At 45.7% G+C, this 11,053-nt stretch overlaps 1 protein-coding gene across 1 annotated transcript in view; it reads right to left on the bottom strand.

Moving 5' to 3' along the window:
• The window catches only part of TMTC4 (transmembrane and tetratricopeptide repeat containing 4), a 50,679-nt gene that overhangs the window by 35,723 nt on the left and 3,903 nt on the right, over positions 1–11,053 (bottom strand). Inside the window, exons 2-4 of the mRNA XM_010831484.1 lie at positions 10,668–10,783; positions 8,866–9,082; positions 4,414–4,501 (exon numbers count right to left, since the gene is read on the bottom strand). Coding sequence (XP_010829786.1) covers positions 4,414–4,501; positions 8,866–9,082; positions 10,668–10,783 — 421 coding nt within the window. The remainder of the gene's footprint in view (positions 1–4,413; positions 4,502–8,865; positions 9,083–10,667; positions 10,784–11,053) is intronic.

The following is an 11,053-nucleotide window of genomic DNA, read 5'->3' as shown; positions in this document are numbered from 1 at the left end:
GAACCCACGTGAATACCGCAGTCACAATTCAAATGGCAGCAACTCCAAATCTACAAAAAAAAAAAAAAGCGTCCTAGACTATGTGAGTTACACAGTTGCCCTCATTTATTTTAAGCTGTGTGACTTAACTTTGTGTAAGCCAAAGACAAACGTGTCTTGAATCAAAGTGGAAAAGAGCAGGAAATGAGATCCCAAGAGTCAACAGTTATCCTGTTTTAGCTGCCTGAACTATGGTGCGACCGTCTTGTGTTCAGTCGTGTGCGGTTCGTTGCGACCCCATGGACTGTATTCCTGCCAGGCTCCTCTGTCCATTGGATTTTTTCAGGCAAGGATACTGGAGTGGGTGGCCATTTCCTCCTCCAGGGGATCTTCCTGACCCAGGCATCGAGCCCACGTCTCCTGTGTCTCCTGCATTGGCAGGCTGGTTCTTAACCTGCAGAGCCATCTGGGAAGCCCTGAACTATGGTAGGGAGAGTGACTAGAGCAAATAAGTTTGAAGAACTTAGAACAACTGAGACTTGAGATCTTGTGTTTCATAATAGCTTAGGATTTAAAACGGTTATTCTAGAAATGTACCCATTTCCTTTCCTCTTGAAAAGGTTCTCTCCTCCCCACTATATAAATGAGACTAATTAAATTTTTCTTTGTCATCCCAATTCCCATGAAACAATATTCTAAGGTATTCGTTTATAAAAGAAATTGTTTTGGCTCTTCTATCAAGTTTATTGTGCAGAGAGATTATGTATGTGTGCATGCTCGGTGGTGTCTGACTCGTGACCCCATGGACTGAAGCCTGCCAGGCTCCTCTGACCATGGAATTCTCCAGGCAAGGATACTGGAGTGGGTTCCCATTTTCTTCCTCCAGGGGATCTTCCCCACCCAGGGACTGAAGCCACATCTCCTGCATCTGCAGGCAGATTCCTTACCACTAGTGCCGCCTGGGAAGCCCACGCAGATAGATTACCTTTTTCCAAACTATGTACTAGGCTTTAACAGAGAGAAGTATTGACAGGAGGTCTCATCATTAGAATAATACTTTTCATTTTGGGTGTTCAGAAATAACCAGCGCACCATCAACTTAGTGTTTTTCTTTCTTTTTCCCTTTAAAATAATTATCCTTTTCTATAAGGCTTTTTTCTTATTTAAAAAAAAAAAAAAAGATTCTATTCTAAAAGAGCTCGCTTGGAGCTATTCTACATAAGTACAAAAAAAAAAAAAAAACCAGAAATGTTACATGAGACTCTTTTTTCACTCTCAAAAAATGCTAGGATTCCAGAGGTTAGCACAGAATTGCTTGTTACAATAAACTCAGGCAGTTAAGAATTGTCCAGAGCTTTATAATACAGACAGTGCATCTATAAAGAAAGCTAATGAGGTTATTAAAAAGGAATGTATTCTCTTCAAGATCTTTTTACCTAGTTAAATCATTCACTTCAGAACACTCAGTTTTTTGTTCCCTTATAAAAAATATTAAATTTGTTCCTCTGTAAAAAACCTCTCTTAAACTTCAAGTTTATGAGGAATGAATGCTTGACTGTTCTTTGAATTGATGTTCAGATCTGAAAGAACAAAGACCAGGTAACTTAAATCATAGGTTTAAACAACAAATATCATTTATTATTATTTGTATTCAATAAGTACCAGACTGAACTTCTTCCACAAAAGAGCTTTGATTCTTGGCTGCACACTTACAAACAACGTGAGTAGCAGGGGCTGTTCTTAAATCATACTTTTGATGTTTCTACCGTGCTTAACACTTTAACAATTCATTAACAGAAGTGAATGCACCTCCTATTTATTTTTAATGATTGTTTTGACAAGCTTGCCTCACTGGTCCCATGAGGACAGGGAAGCCGATGAAGACAATTTAGTTGGGGCTGGCTTTGAAGTGAGTTAGACATAGAGGGTGAACTCAGTTCAGCCATATATAGCCGTGTGATCCTGGTGAGTTACTTAAACTCTCTGTCTTACATGTGGACAGCAGGGAAAGTAATTCCATCTATCTTAAAGATACACAGATGACACCTCCATTATGGCAGAGAGTGAAGAAGAACTAAAGAGCCTCTTGATGAAAGTGAAAGAGGAGAGTGAAAAAGCTGGCTTAAAACTCAACATTCAGAAAACTCAGATCATGTCTTCCAGTCCCATCACTTCATGGCAAATAGATGGGGAAACAGTGGAAACAGTGTCAGACTTTGTTTTTTGGGGCTCCAAAATCACTGCAGATGGTGACTGCAGCCATGAAATTAAAAGACACTTGCTCCTTGGAAGAAAAGCTCTGACCAACCTAGATAGCATATTAAAAAGCAGAGACATTACTTTGCCAACAAAGGTCTGTCTAGTCAAAGCTATGGTTTTTCCAGTAGTCATGTATGGATGTGAGAGTTGGACTAGTGGGAAAGCTGAGCGCTGAAGAATTGATGCTTTTCAACTGTGGTGTTGGAGAAGACTCTTGAGAGTCCCCCGAACTGCAAAGAGATCCAGCCAGTCCATCTTAAAGGAAATCAGCCCTGAATATTCATTGGAAGGACTGATGCTGAAACCGAAGCTCCAATACTTTGACCACCTGATGGGAAGAACTGACTCACTGGAAAAGACTCTGATGCTGGGAAAGATTGAAGGCAGGAGAAGAAGGGGACGACAGAGGATGAGATGGTTGGAAGGCATCACCGACTTCATGGACATGAGTTTGAGCAAGCTCAGGGAGCTGGTGATGGACAGGGAAGCCTGGTGTGCTGCAGTCCATGCGGTTGCAAAGAATCAGATACAACTTAGCAACTGAACTGAAGACTGTAACATAATTGCCAACCACACACACATATGTGTGACAGTAGACAGTGAAAAAATGGTAACTTATGTTAACAGGAAACTCCTCTACCTTCATGAGTAAAAAAAAAATTCGTGCTGGAAACTCCCTATTAATCTTGGCTAAAAAAATCTTTTGGAACCACTAGCAAGGTGACAGTTACCTGTCAGTCATCTGTCCCAGGAATTAGCAAACTTTGCAAAGGATAGGCCAGTAAGAATTTCAGGCTTCGCAGGCCAGGCAGCCTCTATGAAAACTCCTGACTCTGCAAAAACCAGTCCTGAGTGACCCCACTTCAACCAGCCCCAGCAGAGACAAAATCCTGAATGAGTGGTCTGTCCTTGCTTATGAATAAGATATCAGTTTATAGGAGGAATCCAAGTATAAGCATTAGTACATGAACAATAACATTCAGGCCCTGGCAGGGGACCAAACCTAAGCTTTGAGAAGTGCTGTGGCAAAGACTCAAGGAAACCAATGTATTACTATATCAGCTTCTGCTGAAACTGGCTTCCCTGGTGGCTCAGACAGTAAAGGATCTGCCTACAATGCAGAAGACCCAGGTTTGATCCTCGGGTCAGGAAGAGGCCCTGGGGAAGGAAATGGCAACCCACTCCAGTATTCTTGCCTGGGAAATGTCATGGACAGAGGAGCCTGGTGGCCTACAGTCTATGGGGCGTCACAAAGAGTCAGATACAACTTAGCGACTTTCACTCACTCTGCTGAAACAGCCCTGTCAAGCAACCCATAGGAATCGTTCCTCTCACTTTCCCTTTTCTTCTGACTTTCCCTTTTCAATTGATTGTGTTATATATGGAGAGAGTTCTACAGTCATGAACTGAATTTGTAACAGAAGTTGAAATTATAACACTGTTGCCAGGGCCAACGTGTATAAATGTATCATACCCAATTTCTACTGGAAGACAACTGGGAAGGGATGATGTAACTTGGAGGTGATCAGAATTCATATAATTAGTAGAGTTATACAGGGATTCTACTGAGTCTCAATAAATGCACTGGTGCTAATAAACAGGCAGTTCAACCCCCGCCACTTTGCATGCATGTGTGCATGCGCACGCGCACACACACACACACACACACACACAACTGGTCATTTCAACTCCACTGGGTTCCAGCAACAAAGACTTTCTAAGTATCATTAACATGACAATGAAAAAATAAGAACCTCATGCTCCAGGTGCATATTCATAGCTATACATTTTTACAATTTTTCTATATTTTTCCTCCAACATGTTTTAATTAAAAATAAATGAATAACAAAAAGCTTTTCCCCTCTTCAATTTTACTGGAAAAAAAAAAAATCACAAAAATCAATCACAACTGCTTTAGCCCTAACAGCAGGAGCTCTTGGTTTCACTACTCAGCAAGATGCTTCCTGAACATTGTGAATGTTGAAGCACAACCTTTGTGTCGTGAAAAAGCAACCGAGTAACAGACATCACTAAAAACAGTTGACACCTTTGACCTACATTCCTTCAAAGTGATAAACTTATAGCAACGGACACCTTCCCACCTGTTAAAACACGCTCGACAGAACAGAAACACGAAGAAGATGCAAAATTAAGAGGGCAAAACATCCTGCTTACTTTCTCTGAACGCTTTACAGTAGCCAAGGAAAGACAGCAGAAAAAACAGGGCGCCCAGGAGGTCTGCACGGCCAACGACACCAGCAACCTTCAAAGAGGCAGAGGAAAAAGATTTATGTTAAAAAACATTTACATGAAACTTTGGAAACACAAAAGCATCCTTAGAAACAGAAAACCTCATGAGACTCGGCCATCTGTTAAAATAAACTCTCTGACTGTGGTGTGATCTGACAACGGACTCTTTTCACTTTGGGTCTAGGATCTGGGTCAGCTGCTTCCATGGGAAGGATGGGTTGACTCCGACCTACTGTGGCTCTTCTGTGGGTCGTACAGAGGCAGTGATGCCCATGTGCAGGGAAGACTCCATCACTCGGCACTCTGTGCCCACAGCCCTAGAGACCTCTACCCTGAGCAGGTGCCCAGGGTGCATTTTTCCATTGGAAAATGTTATCAGCTCAAAGGGCATGATATTTAAGAAAGAAAATTTGACTGGAGACATGAAAGACAGGTGGGAAGTAAGTGTTACACGTCATCAAGCAGAGAGAATAAGACACAGGGATGATGGTTCAAAGCCTCTGTCTCTGTCTTTCCCTCCCTTTAGACCAAAACCAATTAAGCGGGTTAACCTGGAAAGTAGAAGGCTTCAAAAGAGGTTGACCAGTAAGATGAAAACAGAGTACGATTTCCACCATTTCTTCTCTGCCCCTCCCCATTTTCTGCATCTGATGATGGCCCTTTTCTCCACCTTAGTGTAAAAGAAGCAATACAAAATGGGTGCTCCATTTCTTTCAAGCTGATTACTCCAACAATTGTTCTCCAAAAGTCTCACGTCAACCAAAGACAGAGAACCGTGCTCCCGAGTACTGGTCTGGTCTACGTGGCATCCTTTACTAACTAGCACCCGGACAGGACATGTATCAGAGCTTGCACTGTGACTCTCAAGGTTTCATTTTAGTTCCTGGGAAGCTCATCTTAAAGTGAGAAGTGTGACGTTGGATCCAAAGTAAAGTCTAGCCTATAAACAGAGGTAAGAGAGTATATTTCACAATGAATGTGAAATCACATTTTACATTTACAATGTAAATATGAAAATCATGTTTACATTCTGTGCTCAGGTGCATGTACACGCCACAGCTAAAAGGAACGCTTTTTAGGGGCAGGTTCCATCCAACCAGTGTGGCTCCCGACGCTGGCGTGGCAATACCCATCCAATGGCGAGCTCCTGACGCAAGGGCACTCGATCACTAAGAAGATTGGCAGCTGAGTCCCACCTGTGACTGCCAGGCACGTGAAAAAACCTTCCCGGGAAGGAAGCTAAAGACAAAAGGTTCAACAGATCTGGGCCAAGGAGGCCAGTGTGCTGGCGGGGTAAATGGAATGATTACTTCATGAAGGCAGTAAATAGATCATGAGACTTCTGGAATCCTCTGGCCTGTAACTTGCTCAGAGATGCAGTGAAATCGAGGATGCAATGAGACCCCACAGACAGAGCCTGGCCCACAGTGGGTGCTGGTTCACTGTCAATCTGACAGGTACACATGGTTGGGGGGATTCGGGGGGACAGAGCAGCGGACCAAGTACATGGCAACTTAGGGAGAAGCAGGTGTGGGCTCTGCGGCTCCACAGCCAGCGATGGAGGAAGCAGCTGGTGCCGTGGGGCTCCCATCAGGACCAGAGAGGGGTGTGAGCAGCATCTGCCAGCTGCGGCTCTTCACAGGGCCCGAGGATGGTTCAGCATCCCACGGCCTTTCAGAGGAGACAGTAAGAGAAGCCAACTCAGAGAAGGGCATCCAAGAAGGTCCTGAGAGCAAGAGGGTCTGGGAAGCAGGGGCTGGGAATGTGGAGGGTCAGAGAACAAGGTTTCCTGAACTGAGTGAAGGGGAGGGAAGTGGCTTGGATAAATACCAGGGGTAGGAGGCAAAAAGGCCAGTCTAAACCACTTGTTATCTGAGTGGTTGAGGTACATTTAAAGACTCCCCCTAACATATAATGTTGTAAATCATCCAAATCTGGAACAAAAACAAAAAAGACTTCCACTAAAATGAACTTTAAATATCATAAACTCATTTTTAAAACAAACATTCTGCCTTTGGCTAAGTGAAGATACTCTCAGGTCTTAAGGAATGTACATTACATCATCTGAATGAAGAAAAACAGGTTTTAAAAAGTATGGCACTAATGAGAACCTACTGTATCGCACAGGGAACTCTCCTCAGTGCTCAGTGGGGACCTAACTGGGAAGGAAAGGAAAAAAAGAGGGGATGTGTGTGTGAGGATAACTAATTCACCTGCTTTACAGCAGGAAACTAACACAAAATTGTTAAGCAACTATACTCCAATAAAAAGTAATTTAAAGAAGAAAATAAGTCTCAACAAAAAGTGTGACAGGTGTTTCAGTGTACAGAGTATTTAGTCCTTCAGTGAATTTTTGGCAGAGAGATTCTAGATTCTATAGGAAGAAAATTTTAAAGGCTATTCCAAGAAGTTACTGGGTTGAATAGTTTGGCCAATGTGCATGGGTACAAAGAGATTTTTTCTTTTCTGTTATTTGCATTGATATGTATTTTCAGGCAAAGCTTTTTATAACGACTTTTTTTTTTTTTTCTTACAAATAACCTGAGACACTCCCATCAGAGTTTTCTGCAGAAGTCACCGCCATTCCCTGAATCCGTAACATACAAGGTGGTGGCGTTTCCCTACTGGGCACAATTTGCGCGGGAGCCATAGAAGGAATGAGGAAGGGAGGTGGGGGGTGGTATTTCACCACCTGATCCCTTCAGTATAAACTCTGGCTTCACTGGATGAGCAGGAGTAGTAAGGACACCTGGCCGTCCCTCTCTGACACTGCAGTCTGAACTCAAGCAATGTGAAATCCTCACCAACGCCTCGAGGAAAGAAAATCTTGCAGTGGCGCTAGTGTCCTCGGGGAACCCCCTGGGGCCGACATCCTGGTCTCTAAAAGAATAAGAGGCGAGGAAACGCCCTCCGTTAGCTCTCCTCCCTCCCCTGGGGACCCAGCCCAAAGCCCAGAGACTTTATTTTTTGGGCTCCAAAATCACTGCAGATGGTGACTGCAGCCATGAATTTAAAAGATGCTTACTCCTTGGAAGAAAATTATGACCAACCCAGACAGCATATTGAAAAGCAGAGACATTACTTTGCCAACAAAGGTCTGTCTAGTCAAGGCTATGGTTTTTCCAGTGGTCGTGTATGGATGTGAGAGTTGGACTATAAACCAAGCTGAGTGCTGAAGAATTGATGCTTTTGAACTGTGGTATTGGAGAAGAGTTTTCAGACTCCCTTGGACTGCGAGGAGATCCAACCAGTCCATTCTAAAGGAGATCAGTCCTGGGTGTTCATTGGAGGGACTGATGTTGAAGCTGAAACTCCAATACTTTGGCCACCTCGTGTGAAGAGCTGACTCATTTGAAAAGACGCTGATGCTGGGAAAGATTGAGGGCAGGAGGAGAAGGGGACGACAGAGGATCAGATGGTTGGATGGCATCACCAACTCAATGGACATGAGTTTGAGCAAACTCCAGGAGTTGGTGATGGACAGGGAGGCCTGGCATGCTGCAGTCCATGGGGTTGAAAAGAGTCGGACACAATTGAGCGACTGAACTAAACTGAACTGATAGGATGAAACTGAATACTGCTTATTTGCCAAGAAACAAGGAAAGGTGAACAGAAGCTGATTTGTTTTAGGAATGCTAATTTTTAATGACCGATAGCTTTTTCTCAAATATTGGAGTTTGAATGGCTGTCATGGAATGGAGGGATGGGAGATGAGAAGCAAGGTGGGGCGAATTCATGAGCAGGTCCCCGCAGGACGTGAGGACCCACCCACCAGCTCAGCTCGCAGCATGCCAACCTCTCCCTGGCAGGGGTTCAGATGACCAGATCTTAAATTCTGTCCCTATACCCCTCGGCCATGTGACCGACCTAGGTTAAGTCCCTAATTTGTCCTCCCTGGCTGCTTCCTCTTCTGTAAAGTGGAAATTGTTATGCTGTTCCAGCTGAACCTACAGCGTTTTGGTGACTATCGTATGAAGTGTGAGGAAGTATTTTGGAAATCACAAAAGCTCTCGGCTAACAGAGGAAAACTGCATCAGACCCCTTTTCAGGAAAACAAGGAAGTCTCAGTCTCTGGCTTTAGGCCCAGAAGCTGGGCAAGGTTCACCATTCACACCTTCCCAGTGTGGTCTAATAAGGGACACAGAGTATCGGCAGAGATCACACCACGTGGTCTTTATGAAGTCTCGGCCCATCGCGGACCCTGTGTTTGTCCTAAGGGGGACCTGCTGTCCCCACAAATCACCGCTCTGGGCGTCTGAAAGCTGGCCTTCTACAGCTGTACAATCAGCCAAGGGAAGCTTGTTTTAGGGAACAAACCAACGTGTGGACTGCGTCTATCTTACACAAGTGTAGAGACGGCTGGCAGACGGTACTTACACACTCGGTGTGCACCGGGTGCACGGCAAACAGCAGGGCGGCCAGCAGAGACGACCTGGGGGCCAGGTTCAGCCTCCTGCCCCTGCTCGTGTACTGCAGGCCCCCGAACAGCACGGAGAAGACGTCCACCAGCAGCACGCAGACGCTGCTGTGCAGGGCGATGTTGACGACGTGGAAGCTCACAGGGTGGAAGCCTCCCGACAAATAGTAGTTCATCCTGCAGGGAAGGAAGGTATTCACAGCGGAGATGCAGAAGCACGTGAAATAAAACACGAACCGGCTGGAGGGAAAGGCTGGCGTGTGAACATACTGGAGGAGGAGAGCGTGTGCACAGTTGATAAAAATAGCGTCAAGATAAATAATGCCTGTTAAGCTAAGAAGGGTGAAGATGAGCTAACAATGTAATTAACTGCAGAGGGGAAAACGGGAGATAAGGACCTCTCAGAGGACTGGGACAGAAAATACTTGGAGAGGAAATGCCAAAAAAAAAAAAGACAATTATTCAGGTGCGATAAAGGCAAGGTTGTCTTTCAGAAAGATAAAACAGACCACACGTTACACAGGCTGCTCCACAGGGAAGCATGGTCAAGTGACTTGTCTATTCTCCCCGTCCCCAACCCCCCAATATACCCCTTGACAGTCTGTCCACCAGCCTTCTGAACAAGGAAGCACTTCCTCCCTGTCAAGGATTCTTGTCTCTTTTTCAACCACGAGTGGTTCTGATTCATCCTTTCTATACTTCTTTTTGTGGCTCAGCTGGTAAAGAATCTGCTTGCCATGCGGGAGACCTGGGTTCGATCCCTAGGTTGGGAAGATACCCTGGAGGAGGGAAAGGCTCCCACTCCAGTATTCTGGCCTGGAGAATCCCATGGACTGTATATATAGTCCAGGGGGTCGCAAAGAGTCAGACACGACTGAGCGACTTTCACTTTCACTTTTGAGGGATCTACACATAGGTTCTGGAGAAGGAAATGGCAATCCACTCCAGTACTATTGCCTGGAAAATCCCATGGACAGAGGAGACTGGTAGGCTATAGTCCATAGGGTTGCAAAGAGTCGGACACAACTGAATGACTTCACTTCACTTTACTTTACTTTACTTTACACATAGGTTATCCAATACACCTGAGAAACAGCTATGCATGGGAACTTCTGTGAGATCAATTAATCTATTTAATGCAAACAGCTCCCTGATTCATGGGGGCTGGCAAGATCATCTTTAGTTTCATTTTGCTTTTGGATATTGATGTGGTCACAGAAGTGAAGTATTAGTCGTTCAGTCGTGTCTGACATTTTGTGACCCCATGAACCTGCCAGGCTCCTCTGTCCATGGAATTCTCCAGCCAAGAAGACTAGAGTGGGTAGCCATTGCCTTCTCCAGGGAATCTTCCTGACTTAGGGATCAAACCTGGGTCTCCTGTGTTGCAGGTGAATGCTTTACCTCTGAGTTACCAGAGAAGCCTGATGTGGTTCACAGGAGGAAGATTTATAACTTACTTTTTTTATATAGTGAAAGCAAACACAATTTAATTAGAGGCTACCTGTTGCCTCGACATATTGTTTCCTCCAGCTTAAGTTGCAAAGGGTCCAACCTGAGAGGACTGTGCAAAGTAGGGACCGCTTGTCAGAGCATCCTTGCCTTGCCGGGGGCCTGGCAGGTCTCCTCTGTGTGGCTGCCCAGGTCAGTGTCTGCACCGCGGCTGGTATGTCCGTCGGAACCCCTGACCGGGGCCCCACCCGGTGCAATGTCAAGCACAAGCCTCGGGTTTCCCCTCCCCCACGGCCGTCCTGCGGCACCTCACCTGAAGGTCAGCACGGTCAGGGGGCGGTAGGACTTGTGGCTGGTGTTACTGCTCAGCCGGCTGCCCCAGAAGTCATGATGCCACAGGTCCCCCAGAGGCGTCTCTGCGCGGAGGTCCTGCGGGCAACACAGCAGACGGCGGGGTCGGGACTGCGCCCTCCCCCTGGGCAGAAGCCCTCTCTTCCCCATGTCTCCCACCGGTCCTGGGTCCAGCCACCAACACCCTCACACCCAGCACCAGCCGGGTCTCCTCAGGGCTCCACTGTGCCCCGCTCTGCGTGCTCTCCAAGTGACCTCTCCCACCCACTATGAGAGCCCTACCCCTTCCAGGACCAAGCTGACGACCTACGGGGACACCGCAGTTGGGGTGCTCTGGCCCCTCACCTG

This window comes from Bison bison, unplaced genomic scaffold, assembly GCF_000754665.1.
Source record: "Bison bison bison isolate TAMUID 2011002044 unplaced genomic scaffold, Bison_UMD1.0 scf7180017864527, whole genome shotgun sequence".
NCBI classification, from domain to species: domain Eukaryota; kingdom Metazoa; phylum Chordata; class Mammalia; order Artiodactyla; family Bovidae; genus Bison; species Bison bison.
Note: the sequence above shows the minus strand (reverse complement) of the source record. Positions and strands in the feature narration are given on the sequence as shown.